Source organism: Poecilia mexicana, unplaced genomic scaffold (assembly GCF_051168715.1).
Source record: "Poecilia mexicana isolate PSO_F unplaced genomic scaffold, ASM5116871v1 scaffold_4, whole genome shotgun sequence".
Classification (NCBI taxonomy): Eukaryota; Metazoa; Chordata; class Actinopteri; order Cyprinodontiformes; family Poeciliidae; genus Poecilia; species Poecilia mexicana.
The window spans coordinates 23,556,712-23,572,196 of NW_028263373.1; the positions used below are offsets into that span (position 1 = coordinate 23,556,712).

Genomic DNA, 15,485 nt, shown 5'->3' on the forward strand with positions numbered 1-15,485 from the left:
TTTATGTATGTGTGTGAGAAAAAAAAATGTATGCGTATGTGATATTTTATTAGTTTGTATGTGCAATTTTAGTATTTTGTGTATGCGTGTGAGAAAAATTGTATATGTGTGTGACATTTTAATAGTATATATGTGCAATTTTAATATTTTGTGTGTGTGTATGAGTTTTTAGTAGTGTGTGAGAGACAAAACATAATTTTTGTCCTAAACGGCCCCTCATATTCCAGTGATGTACTTCTTTCACAGTTGGACAGTACAGTATGGATTTCAACTGCAAGACTACTAAAAAATATGTTTTTAAAGAACAGTGAGGAAAAAACTTGCTGTTTCTACTTTTGTTGTATTTGGGGTGATGATATCACTAGAGGCAAATTAACAGAAGAAACAGGAACCTGGTAGTTGGCATTTTAAACACTGTGAAGGCCTCAATGACTTTTGACAAAAGTCCACATGGGTTCTGAAGCATTTTAGAAGTTCAACCTTACCTGTAAGATATGAGCCCCATACGCTGTGATGGTTACCTTTAATGCCTTTAATGTGATGGAAACTACTTATTACATGTCTGACAGGAAATGTTAAAATGCAGTAAGGGAGAGGGGATGGCTGAGCTGGAGGAGGCCTTAGCTACCATGCTGGACATTGTCAAGTCTGTCAATGACTCCATGCATCAGATAGCCATCACTGGATTTGAGGTGAGTAAAAAGAGTATGGATGGACGGATGGATGGATGATGAAAACAGAATGTGTGCATATCGCTTCTACTAAAGGAGAATTTATTTGAGAACAAGAATGTAATCATATTTCCACAATGAAACAAAAATGTTTAATAAGACAAGTGATAAAATATTTTAAAATGAATTTTAATGAACAATGTGTGTACAGACCCCTTCAGTGAATTTGAGTATTATTTAAAAGTCAATTTATTTCAGGATATTTATCATTTAATGAAACACATTATGTAGTGGGAAATAATGACACTTTTAATGCAAAGTTGCTCTAAAAGTTGCATTAAAAGTCCATTAAAAGTGCCAACTTTGCATGATTTTGTAAATTGATAATTTAATGCAAATTTGGCATTTTTAATGGACTTTCAATGCAACTTTTAGAGCAACTTTGCATTAAAAGTGTCATTATTTACCGAATGACACTTCATGACAACTGTCATAAACATTCATAAAGACTTCTTTATGTTCATGACAGATGTTATGTCATGTTTTTGACAGTGTCATGTCAGTCTTATGCACACCCCTTCAAATAAAGTGTTACCGAGATAGTTTAATGGTTACAACAGTATATGAAAATTTTAGTAATTTTTGCATGTCTTTGTGTGTTCCACTCTTGTCTGGAACACTCTAAATAGGATTGTAGAACGCCCCCTCTCTGCTCCAGCGTCCAGGTTCTGCGTTACGGCCCTGTATTTGCTGTCAGTGCGCACTGCACAGAGCTCCTCCTGCGGCTCCTCAATTCAGATGGCTGCTACACAGACTTGTGACACTGTTTTCATCATATTAATAATTATAATGGTGTATAGTTTCGCAACTTTACGGACATGTTCATTTGTGGCAGTTTTCACGTTTATTGCGCTGTTCATATTAGTCAATGTTTACAGTTTTCTGGAGTGCAACGCAAAGCTCGACATCATTCCCAGCAAATATATTAGATTGACATTAACACAGTGGGATGGATCATCCGGGAAATGATGGACAGGTAGAGCCTGACTAAAACTAACTGGATGTCAGACAAATTCAGGGGCTTCTTATGTGTCTCTGCTTATTTCCGAGCCCAATTAAGTAACTTCACGTTCAAAAACAAGCCCCCAAAAACCGCAAACCACGACCAGTGATGGCATAGTTACTTTGAAAAAAATAACTTTAATCGGAGTACTGATTACTCCTTGAAAAAGTAACTTAGTTATATTACTGATTACTTGATTTCTAAAATAACTAAGTTACATTAAAGTAACTTTTTTAGTTACTTTCAGCAGCTGCTAACAACAATGCTGCACCACCTGTATAAATTACATTGAACTTTGCTAATACTTAATTGTAAGCTATTTTATAATGGTAACATCAACAATGTGTCTCCACTTATAAGGTTGAACTGAAGTGGGGATTGTTTAATGGTTACAACATTACAATAAAACATTAGTAATGTGTGTGTGTTTTTGTGTGGAAAACTCTAAGAAGGATTTTAAAGTCCCCAACCTTCCCCCAAGCCTCCAGGTTCTGCGTTACGGCCCTGTGTTTGGTGTCAGAGCTCAGCACACAGAGCTCCTGCTGTGGCTCCACAATTCAGATGTCCCGCTACACAGATTGGTGACACTTATCTAAATATTATTAATATTAATACTAATATTAATGGCATTTTGTTGTACAACTTTACGGACTCGTTCATTCGTGGCTGTTTTCACATTTATTGCGCTGTTCATATTAGTCTCGATGTTTGCAGTTTACAGAAATTATGGAATAAAACTAACTGGATGTCAGACAAATTCTGGGATTTATTATGAGTCTCTGCTTATTTCCAAGCAACTTGATGTTCAAAAACTTGCCCAAAAAGGCGCAACCCAGGAATCATTAAAATTCCAAGTAATTTTAGAAAAAGAAACAAGCCCAAAGCCGCTTAAAATCATCGGACTTGGCAACAGAAACTCAAAATAGTTCCTGTTTTTTCACCAACCACTGTTTACATTTCTGTCGCATAAAAACGGTGATCACTCGACAAGATGCGTAGAGCAGTGTTTTTCAACTTTTTTTGAGACAAACAAAGATACTCTGTAGCTACCTATATTATATATAGTCATTCTTATCAAAGTGTCTTGAATAGGAATCAAATAAACACAAAAATGTATTTTTATGACATTTTACATTTCTTATTTCAAATTGCACGTAACATGTCCACTTCAAAAATACACCTGAACAGTGCCACAACACTGTTGTCTTAAATTTAAAGAAGTTGTAGAAAACTTAAGTGTTTTACAAACTAATCCACAAGCATTATTTAAGCTGGAATACAGAAAATAATTCTTATTCTGAAAGAAGCAATAATATTTGGGAAAGATTTCAATGTTACAATATGAAGATTTGCATGTATAAAATGTCAATATCTGCATATTTTACCCATCTAGTGTGAAACCTGTGCATGTTTGGATGAAAACAGCTGATTTCCTGGCAGAAATTGAAGACAAAGCTCTTCCTCAACATCTCTCAGTCTCTCTCTGGTTTCAGTTTTTATAGTATCCAGGCTTGAGAAGCTCACTTCACACAGACATGTTGTGGGAAATGGACCCATGTTTTTTCCAACTACTGCTGAGCTTCACTGTCTTTTCCATCACTGTCGTCACAGTCTTGCTAGATACCGCTACCTGTAACATTCATGCATCACTAATTCTCTTGTTTTAATGTAAAATGCTCTGTACCTCCTGCCATCTAGTGGTAAGAAAATTACATGATTATGCTGCTAACCACTACTAACCATGGTTTCGTTCACCGAGCTTAAGTGCAGCGGCTCCATTTCCCTCCTGTAGTGGCAGCTCGACAGCCCTCAACTTAAAAGCTGCATCATATGAGTTTGAAAACATTTCTCCGTCTGGTGGTTGAAGAAAAATACACAGAAAAGCCGCACTGGGCTACAATCCGCATGGTTCAAAGTTTAGGAAAAAAGTAGCAGCTTATAGTCTGGAAAATACAGTACCATATGTGAAATTGAATAATTTCCACGGCACACCTGACGATCACCCACGGCACACTAGTGTGCTGCAGAACAGTGGTTGAAAAACACTGGCGTAGAGGAAATAAAATTAAATTACAAAAAATAGAAACGCATAGTCATTTGGATAAGCAATTTTTTTTTATAATTATTTTTTTTATATATAGAAAGATAGATGTTCATCACATTCGTTAATTACAGCTTTACCCATTTAAGGTCGTACATGAGGATAGAAGCGGAGAGTCAAAATAATTTTGTACTGCCTTTCTGGTATTTTCTTTTACAGACTGTTACTAATTTCATTTTTGTTATGAACGACAACAAAAATGAACAAAATTGAACAAAATGGGGATTGCACCAACTCGAGCAATAAAAACCACATGAACATGAAAGGCAGGACATAATTCACAAGAATAATCAAATGAAGTCAGATCTAATTGGTTTTATAAGATCTGGTTTTGGTCCAGATCTTACAAAATTTTCCTATTTCAACTTGGAGGGAAAAAGAAATCTTTTCCATAGCATAAATCCGGTAAACAATTTCAATCCATTCATCAATAGTGGGTGGATCTGGTTTTAGCCATTTCCTTGTGACGGCTTTCTTACTGGCTGCCAGTAGTATAGCCAACAGTTTTTTGTCTTTATTGGTCCATGAGTCCAATTGTAGGTTGCCCAGGTACGTTTCACATTTGAATGGAATGTTTACATTGAATATATTTTCAATATGTTTGTGGAGCTCTTCCCAATATGGTTTTATTACCTGGCAGTCCCAAAAAACATTGGAAGTGGTTGGCTCCCTTAGACCCACAAAGTCTCCCCCGTTTCTTTGATATCGTCTCTGAATGGGTGTAACAAAAAATCGTGTGATGTTTTTCCAGCAAAACTCCCACCATGTGTTTGATCTGGTCGAGGCCCACTGCAGTGTACATATTTCCTCTCAGCTTTCTTGTGAGATTATTACCTTAATTTCCTTTTCCCATTTCCTCTTATGTATTCTGTATTTTCATGCTTAGATAGCTGTATGGCATTATATAGTTTAGAGATAATTCTGCTGTCTGATCTGGGCTTAATTAATGTCAGAAATACCCCCATGAAACTTGAATCACTTTTTCTCAGCACCTCTTTTAAAATTTTTATTAAAATAATGTCTCACCTGCAGGTACCTAAAAAAATAATCTTTTTCTAGTCCATGATCCTTCTGTAAGGTTTCAAAACTCTGAAATATACCTTTGTGAGCAAATGAATAATAGGTAGTTAATCCTTTTGAAATCCATAATTTGAATCAATTCTATTTGGTGCAAAATCTGAATCATAGGCACACCACCTCATAATTTTAGATGTATCTCCTATTCTGCAAATTTTAGCCAATTCCTGCCAGGACTTGAGAAAGCTACCTTTTATGGAGTCTTCTGGGATCTGCTGTTCTTCATGTAGCTTATAATCACTAAGAAGGGCTGTTATTGGGATTCCTTTTATTGTCGTGCCTTACATGTATGCACCATCATACATGCTGCAGTGTATGATGGTGAACACAGGCAGACTAAAGGTGTTAGCTGGGCTGTATAGTAGTATTCCTGTAAACAGGGAAGGCCCATTCCACCCTTTTCTTTTTTTAGTTGTAGAGTTCTAAACTTAATTCTGGCCTTTTTACCTGCCACAAATACCTCACTATTGATCTATCCCATTCTAAGAACTGTTTAGGTAGGATTCTGACTGGTAGACATGGAAATAAGTACAGCAACTGTGGAAGGATATTCATCCTGATAGATTCTATCTGGGAGCTTAAACTTAAAAAGGGAATAACATTCCATCTATGTAAATTTGATTTTATTTTCAAATTTAGTGGTCAATAATTTATATCAGTTTTGAGAAGTTCCTCGGCAGTGAAACACCCAAATATTTGATAGATTCAGCCTCCCAGTTCCAGTTGTACATAGTTTTAATTGAAGACGGTGGATCATAGTTAAATGTTAATACTTGAGTTTTATTTATATTAATTTTGTAACCAGAGATTAAACTAAACTCTTCGAGCAACTTCATCAGTTTTGGGATCGTCTGTGTGGGCTGCGTTATACTTATCAATAAATCGTCAGTGAATAAGGATAGTTTTTGCTCCCCAGATGTCATTGTAACCCCTTTTATATCTGACCTCTGCCTGATCAGTTGACTCATGGGTTCAATAAATAAGGCAAAGAGGAGCAGCGAAGCACAACACCCCTGTCTCGTTCCTCTTTCCAAAATTAATGAATTGGTCAAATCTCCATTAATTTTAATTCTAGCCTAATAATTCTAATTCTAATTTTTTTAATTCTAGCCGTTGGTTTAGTATATAATGATTTAAATGTGTCAATTATCGCTGTATAAAATCCAAATTTTGAGAGCACTTTATATAAAAAAGACCACCCCACAGAATCAAATGGTTTCTCTGCATCTAAACTTAATATCAGTGCCTCTAGTTTTTGCTGAGTGACTTCTCTCATAATCAGTTTTTGATTTTCTCGGGATTAGTTTCCATTTCCTTTGTTACACTGTTTCTTATTTTATGTATAGTTCTGCAGGCTTGTTGTTTTCTTAACCTATATGATAAAAGTTTCAGGGATTTCCCGCCTACCAAGAGAGTTATTTTTGATTTATAAAAATTTATAAAAATAAGCTTTTTTTGGATTTCCTGAGTATTTATTAGGCCCGAGCAGCTAAGCGCTGCAAAGGCCTATTGTTTTCTTGCTGTTTATTATTAGGCCCGAGCAGCTAAGCGCTGCGAGAGCCTATTGTTTTCGTGCTGTTTCTTATTATTAGGCCCGAGCAGCTAAGCGCTGCGAAGGCCTCTTGTAATCGCGCTGTTTCTTATTATTACGATTCTTCCACCCTCTTTAGAGGGCTTTTTGGGGGCTTTATCATATTCAAAAACTCACCAAACTTGGCGGGGGCATAGAGTCCGGTGAAAATTTACGTATTTTAAGGTCCCCGGAAAAATCGCAAAAGAAACGGCTCAAGGGCGCCACCTAGCAACTTTCAAAACACCCTTTCCTATTCACTTACTTTATCGTAGAGACTTGAAATTTGGTACACTTGTTGAGCTCCCCAAAACACTCTGAATTTACAATTAATTTCATAGTGCAAGTATCACAGATTGTCGGCCATTTTGGATTGAAGTTCCGATTTTGACCCGATTTTGGACGTTTACAGGTTTCGCATTTGATCAAACTCCTCCTAGGGATTTCGATCGATCGGCTTCAAACTCGGTCAGATCGTTCATAAAGCATGGCCGATCCAAAGTTATCACAGAGTTGCGTTTTTTTTTTTTTCTAAGCGGAGTTTCCTGGGGTCAAAGTTCACCTACTGGCCATTAAAAAGAAAACGGTTATAACTTTTACAAAAAAACTCACAGAGGCACCAAACTTTCAGTGATTGATCATCATCGGGTCCCCTACAATACCCAATGGTCAAATGATGACATCACTTAGGCCACGCCCCCTGAGACCAGGAAGTGTCATGTTTTACTGTGAACGGTCGCTATCTGACCCCTTTGACCTAATCAACATGAAACTGTGTCCACAGACAGAAAACATGTTGGTGTGTCATGGATTCCAACCCTGTTTGGTTTTGATGGAGCAGGTGGGCGTGGCGGCATGGCGAAGTGACCTGTAACGCCATGTACATACGTTTGGCTGCAGATTCCACAATTTTGAGCCCAGCTGCACCAAACTTGACATGAGTGATCCTGGTGGGATGCCTGACGATCCTATGTCGTCATAGTCTGACGTCATCTAAGCCCCGCCCCCTCAGAACAGGAAGTGCCTTTTTTGGACTTGTAAAGCTCCATCTATGGCTCTCTCGACCTAATCAAGATGATTCTGTGTTGGATGACAGATAACATGTTGGTCTCACTTGCTTTAAAGCGCCAAGAGTTTTCAGTAATGGGCGTGGCCATGGCAGCGCGGCGAAGCAGAGGGAACGCCGCCGCCATACGTTTGGCTCTAGATTCCACATCGTTCAGCCCAGCTGCACCAAACTCACTAGGATGCATCCTTATTCATCCCCGAACAGGAATCCATAACAGTCGTTTATGGGCGTGGCCTAATTTCTCTACAGCGCCCCCTACACATTTTCAAATGATCAGCCCCAAGCCATGCTTTAACCTACAATTATGAAACTTGGTCCACACGTGTATAATGTCAGGACCTACAAAAAAGTCTCTTGGAGCCATGGTGCAAACCCAACAGGAAGTCGGCCATTTTGGATCAAAATCCGCCATTTACTGTTTTTCATAGACGTTGCATCTGATCTATCTCCTCCTACAGCTTTCGAGACACAGACTTCAAACTCAGTCAGCTGAGAGTTGAGACATTAAAGGTCAGAAGTTATCACAGGAATTTTTGTATGTCAAAGCATGTGGGCGTGGCTAAGTCCCAAACTTTGACTATTCACCATTAAGCATAAAAGTGACATAACATGCACATACAAGGTGACAGCTGCATCAGACTTTCTATGTCTCATTATAGACCAGACCTCATCACAGTTAGGTGGTCGATTGATGACATCACCTTAGCCCCGCCCACTTCCGACAGGAAGTCACCTGTTTTTTCTACTGTATGTCTTACTTTTACACTCTAAAACATATTGGTTTGTCATGGATTCCAACCCTGTGCAGACTGACATCAAATGAGATGAAGATGAACTCTGTCAATGAGTACTGACGCGTGGGGGCATGGCAAAATGGCTGTCCCTCGCCATATGCATACGATTGTCCCAAACTTTGACTATTCTTATAGACCAGCCTTCATCACAGTTAGGTGGTGGATTGATGACATCACCTTAGCCCCGCCCACTTCCGACAGGAATTCACCTGTTTTTTCTACTTTATGTCTTACGTTTACTCTGTAATTCATATGGGTATCATGCTTTGCAGACTGCCATAAAATGAAATGAAGATGAACTCTGTAAATGCCTACTGACCCATGGGGGCGTGGCAAAATAGCTATCCCTCGCCATATACATACGAACTGAGAGCGAGCCGGTGGCTGGGGCAGGCGGTGGCTGTGGGGTGGGTGGTGCTGAGGGGAGGCAGTGGCTGGTGGCAGGTGGTGCTGAGGGGAGGCGGTGGCTGGGGGGAGGTGGTGCTGAGGGGAGGCGGTGCTGGAACATCCGCGGTGGCTAGGCCTGAGCGGCGCTTGGCTGCGAGGGCCGCTTGAGGCTCCGCGGAGCTTTAATTACCTCTTATGATTTCTACATTCCCATGAATTTCAACATGTTCTGGTTCAAATTGAAAAAGCTTAGCATTAGACATCGCTGTGTTGCCTGGACAAAACTAATGCAGTTGAACATAGCATTCACCGTTTACCCAAAATGCATTGCAACATAAACAACATGGCAATGTCCATGTGACAATATTTTATTTAAATTTCTAAAAAACCAAACAGCCTAATGTATTTTTACTTTATTGTTTTTACATCTAAAATAAATATTTCTCAAGTAAAGTCTATTTTTACAACTAATCTTTGATTTCTTTAATAAACCAAAAAAAGTAGTCATACAAACATAAAAAAACATGTCTAGAATGCGTGTAATAAAATAAAATGTGAGTAATAACAAGAAAACAAGAGGTGACTTGAGCTGGTCATATTTCTCAGAAGTGTTTTAAAAATCCACAACAGACAGGGTTTTAATCTGAACTTCATCTGGAAAGTTCTGAACTTTCCAGGTCTTTGTTTCAGAAGCTGTTTAAATAAATGTTACAAGTATGTCTTTGATTAGATGATGACATGTGATTTTACTAATTCATGATGCTACAGACCTTGAAAACTGTAATAAGGTTATGTTCAAGTCTAAACCCTGCCAACCTTCTTGTTAATTTACAGGGCAACCTGAGTGAACTGGGGAAGCTGCTGATGCAGGGATCCTTTAATGTGTGGACAGACCATAAAAAAGGCCATAGCAAGGTACACCCAAACACCCCAATTTGAACCAGTCAATATGAAGGTGCTTTGTGTCTGTTTCTGACCTTTTTTTCTTTTTAATTATTGTCTACAAGTTTTAGTTTGACTTTAAAAATTACAACAAATTCTTCCTCTTAACAAAAGAGTCAAACTTCCTTAAGTTAAAATTGTCTAACATGTAAAAGTTGCTATAACATCAGTGGTTATGATTGTTTATTAAAAGCATGTCATGACTAAAATGATTCAGTGTAGAACTGTTTTAATGCAGGAAGAGAAGGCTATCACTTCTAAGCTCACTCCCAAGAGGAACCGAGGCTAATCCGAGTCAGATAAGATTTTCAGGATTTCACTAGGAGTGATACAAGAAAATTGTAATTACAGATTGTGGATTTGAGTTTGATAGAAACAAATGAATGCGAAGGATCTAACAATGAGAGAACAATGTGTTCCTATAACAGCTAAGAAAACAGAATTTTGCAAATGATGATGGATATGTAGTTTTTGTTTTCTGCTATATCAGATAGTCTGGCGTGCTGACGTGCTTTCTGTTTCTAATAAAACTTAAATTTCATTGATGATTAAAATACACATGGTAAGAAAGTAACCGACAGATTTGTGGGTTTCAGGTGAAGGACCTGGCCAGGTTTAAGCCCATGCAGAGGCACCTCTTCCTGTATGATAAGATGCTACTGTTCTGTAAGAAACGGGAGGAGAGCACTGAGGGACATGAGAAGACCCCATCATACAGCTTTAAGCACTCGCTAAAGGTCAGAGACAGAAGTGGACTAAAACTATTTGACTAGTTGTGTAAACTTGTTTCTTATTTCATTGCTGGAGCACAGTAGTGTGTCCTGGAAATATAACATCCCACTGTTCTATGAAGATGTGCAGCAATGACAGCTGTCTAGCAAACTACAATAATTGCTAATTACAGCAGTTTTCTGTTCATGTTGACTGGAGTAATGATGAACTTTATACTGAATGTTCAAGTGTTTTTAAAATGCCAAACTTATCAAACTCGCTTGACGTTACAATTAAAAACAAATTGTAAGATGCAAGTTGGTAAAAAAAACAAAACAAATGAAAAAAAAAACATGGAATGTACAAGAAGTCAATGTGAGAGGCTCAGCCAATAGGGATAAAGAATGCCCTACCAAAGATTCTGTTGGACTTCCAGAGCCAATCAAATCAAGAAGTGACACAAAAAGGAATACCAAGACATTAACTGAGACATAGCTGTGGAGAGATGAGGCCTCAGAGGTCCCTAAGCTCTCAGGAATGTGACCCCCGAACAGAGAGAGTGGTCCCTCAGATGTTCCTCCAGAGAAGAAGGCACCTCGAGACCTCAAGAGTCAATTTTTAATTTTACTTTAGGTGATGGATATTTTTAAACAATAAGAAGTTTTATTTTCAGTGATACAAATTATTACAGTAATGAAAGGGTTTTTCAACTCTAGTCATCAGGGCACAAAGTCCTGCACATTTATGCATGCGTAAATGTTATTGACCATAATATGTGTAAATGTTACTGACCATAACATTTACACATGCATAAACAGTAGTTACCTACAGCACAGGTCAACTAGAAAGCAGCAGTGCCCCTATGTGTCGTATGTAGTGCATACCACTGTGTTTCTGTCTGGGGCAAAACTTAAAAAACCTTAGTGTGACACACTAAGGTGATTTTTGTGTCACACTAAAGTGCTGTGACACAAAAGAAAACTATGAAAATTTATGTAAAGCGAATGCTAGAAAACATACTAATAAACTGTTTATTCAATCAATTGTCTTGTAACTAAGGACTTGCTTAATTTAAAGGTACTATTAATTATTCTTAATGCTAGAAATGTTATGGCCCATTAAATTACAAAAGTTATTTGGCTTAAGATAAAGTGTGCATACTACTTTGAAACAACTGTGCATTTATGTGAATAGAGTAAAGTTGTGGAACAATTTGGGTGAGGAATTAAAAAATGCTCAACTATAAATCAACTCAAAACACTTAATAATAAAACAATAGAAATTATGTACTTCAGTTAATAATGAGGAAATTTAAATTTCTTGCAATTTACGTGGTAAGTTAATTTAATGTGTACAGCCATGAAATTTATTTTGTAATTATTGAGAAAGAGGCAAGTTTATACAAGACTTTACTTCTTCGTGATCCTTTCCCACTCGTGTAAAGTAAGTAATGTAATACTGTGTTTATGACGTGATGATGTAATTTCTTAAATTTAGTGAATAAACTGATTTATTGAAAAGGCTCTGTCAGACTTGATTTAAAGGAATGATCCAGAACTAAAAGTGTTGAAGAATGGAAACATGGAGATCTCTAGCTATTAATAATATTGACAATCTTTATGTGTGTAGGCCAGTAGGAATCATTTAGGAAATGTCAGTGTTACATTCATTTCTTTTTTTCTTTCATGAAACAATTAAAACATTAAGTTAGCTTTGTTGGGATGCAAGCCCTACCTGTCTCCCATCACTATCTGCATCCAACTTTTGGGAGACATATCTAATGGTGAGTATGTGGAGGTGGGCAGTCGAAACTGCTCTGCTTCTGTCTTGGAGTTTCTCACCATGTTTCTATAATCTATAATTAGTCATGTTGTGGATTGTGTAGCTGCACTAGTTTCAATTATCCAAGCCTCATACTGATGTCATGTTCTTTTATTTAGCCCCAGAACCATGACACACCGTAAAAACTAAAACATAGTTTTATTTAAGCAAAAAGTGCCATAAACACCACATAAGATTGTGTTTATTTCTCTTTCACAGAAACCAGCATACAAAGTTTAACAATTGCTTTAAATGTTGCCTTGTTCACCAGTTAAACCAGTTGCAGATTTTACAGGGTGTCTCTGAGCTGATTTCTGTGTGATTTTGCTTTCAGTCTGCATCAGGTTTGCTGTTATTACAAACAAGTTATTTTAGCTCAAACCTGCATAAATTTATATGAAACATTTTATATATGAAAAACATGTTTCCTTAGAGAAGGAGAATAAACAAACTTGTAAATTTCTAGCACCATGGCAATAATAAACAAAACGGCCAAACCGCCCGTTACAAAGTAGAGTAAATGGAAAGATGAAGAAGTCTGCATGTTTGTGATGAATGCTGATGAATATCGCTGGTTTTGAATAACTGCAGCTCATGTATTCTTCATGTTTTCCTCTGTTTTGCCATCTAGATGAGCTCGGTGGGGATAACAGAAAATGTCAAAGGGGACAACAAAAAGTTTGAGGTGTGGTACAATGGCAGAGAAGAAGTTTACATCATCCAGGTATGTTGTTAGGAGTTGCACAAATTTGCTTATGATTTTTGTTCAAAGTTTTGTTTGACTATCTGTGTAACTGGGGTTAAAAAGATTCAAATTAAATCCTCCTGGTGACTGTACTTAAGGTAATATCCCAAATTTGTGGTTCCTTGCAATTTTTATTTGCAACAGAAGTAATTTATGCACAATTTTACATAAATATTTGTAAGACATTCCCTGTCTAAGCCCAGTAAAAAAAATGCATAGGTGGTTGATATTTTTGAAAAAAGGTGAGCAGATCCCATGTATTATATCAAAACTAAATTAAAGTAATTTTGAAACAATAGCCTGCTTTCTCCACAACCCTGAAAAAACCCCTGAGCTATAAAAACTTTTCTATTTCATTTCAGAGTCAACAACACAAACTGAATAATGAACATTTTTTAATTACAACTTCATAACTGACAACTGCAGCTATGCCCTATGGCTGCTTGCGCAGAGTGTTACTGCATTTTGTTAACAATAAACCCACATATATTATTCTAATTCACAACAATAAGTACAAACACTAAGTTGGCTTTTGAATTAAGAACACAACAGTTCAGTTCCCCAGTGTTCTCATTTTTAAAAGTAGAATTTTACTTTGAAAAACTTGTAAATCTACTCTACTAGATGCTGTCAGTAGATCTAAAAAAATATATTAAAATTAATTGTAAAATTAAAAAAAAGTGTCAAAAACATGATAAATTGAAGCAAGTTTAAATTTAGCCAACCAAATAATTTCTAAGAGCAGGTATGGAAAATTTAATCATGTCTTTTCTACAGTCCTCCGCTGGAGGGCAGCGTTGTGCCATGCAGATTCCCTTCCAGACACAAATGTATCACATTTTGTTTTTTCCAGGTTTTTGTTGCCAGTGTGCTTGATCTGTATGTATTGTACATATTGTATATATTTTTACCCAAGGCTCCCTCCATGGATGTGAAGAATATGTGGGTATCAGAGATCCGTAAAGTTCTTACAGGCCAGCTAGAAGCATGCAGAGGTACATTCACACACTGACAATGGCTTACTTTGAATGTTTCTGTTCTACTTTGTTTATTAGATTCGATTTACACAACTTCAAATCACTTGTTATATTATTTTTTTTGTAAATACTGACAGGTTCCTTTGTTGAACAATCAAGACAAAAATTCCTCCAAATTACTCCAGTATCATATCAAACAATTTTTAAAAGTCAGTATTTTGAGTGGTCTACACAGTGTGTCTACTGCAGCTGATCTGTGTTGGTGTGAGTTTATTATGTCAGCATTAACACAGCCACACTCTGTCATAGTGGACATGTCCTAGCAGGGCCGTGCAGAGACCAGTAAAGGGGCAGGTGCTCAAAAAAAAAAGGGCACATCTAACCGCATTCTAGGACAGAATATTAAAGCCACACATCTTTCAGAGTTTAATAAACAATGATAAATTGCAAAATTGTGATATATACAATCAAAGCTAAGGGAAATCTCTATATAGAGCATATATGCATATGTAAGATATTTTATTAGTAATTTCTTTCTGCAGGTCTATTTTGTTATAGGAAAGTATTGCAATATTCAAACCCACAATTTAGCAAGATATGTAAATCAGAGCTAGACCACCAGACATATTTTGTCTTTACAGAATTACACTATTAAAAAACAAGGGCACAATGCAACTTTTTAGTGAACTGTAATCTATAAAAAAAGAGCTGCCTGTTTGCTACACTTGCAGTGGAGATGAAGATGGTCCATTCAGGAAAGCAAAGCTGCATCAAATTTAACGTGGAACTGCAGAAAAAACAAACAAACAAAAAAAAAAAGCAAAAATTGAATTGTTAATGCATGTTACCATGAGAAAAGCCTACTGAGTTTTGCTTAAAAAAACTTTTTTTTAAATTAAAGTCACACTTTTTTGTCTCATGAAGTGAAAAAATTATTTTGAAAACAAACTTAAATGCGCATGTCAGAAATCTTTGCTTCCTTTTCTAAGTTTTTATTTGTGACTCAAAGTTTTGCTTGCGATTCTCACATGACATTGTGGGCAGGGCCCAAAGTCACAACAGAAGATTTCTGATGTCTGCAAATAAAAGTTTATGTTTGGCAAATAACTTTTTAAGTTCATGAGACAAAAATTAGTTATTTAATTTTTAAAAGAAGTTTTTTAAACAAAACTTTTTGTTTTAAAAAAAGAAATCATTACAATTACAAAAGTTTTGATTACAATTTTATTTTACTTAACTGAGGTTAGTTTTTTTTTTCATTAAGTAATTGGGAAAAAAAATTGAACTTCATACTCTGCAAACCAGACCCTAAACTTAAAGTCTGGATTGAGTTTTTCCCCTTCATTAATGACACACTTTTATTAAATACATTATATCTATCATGGTAATTCAGGGTGAGTTATTTTTAATTCTTAATGAATATCCTTGTTGGACTTTTATTTAAGTGCTATTCTCCTTCAAGATACATTTACCTAACGCCAGAATAAATGCAATGTACATTATGCAGCAAAGCAAATTAGAAGACATATATCCACTATTGAGATGATAAGTTTTGGA

At 36.6% G+C, this 15,485-nt stretch overlaps 1 protein-coding gene across 1 annotated transcript in view; it reads left to right on the forward strand.

Moving 5' to 3' along the window:
- The window catches only part of LOC106929465 (guanine nucleotide exchange factor DBS-like), a 90,369-nt gene that overhangs the window by 21,776 nt on the left and 53,108 nt on the right, over positions 1–15,485 (forward strand). The window contains exons 6-10 of the mRNA XM_088005102.1: positions 570–692; positions 9,567–9,647; positions 10,271–10,411; positions 12,838–12,930; positions 13,868–13,946. Coding sequence (XP_087861228.1) covers positions 570–692; positions 9,567–9,647; positions 10,271–10,411; positions 12,838–12,930; positions 13,868–13,946 — 517 coding nt within the window. The remainder of the gene's footprint in view (positions 1–569; positions 693–9,566; positions 9,648–10,270; positions 10,412–12,837; positions 12,931–13,867; positions 13,947–15,485) is intronic.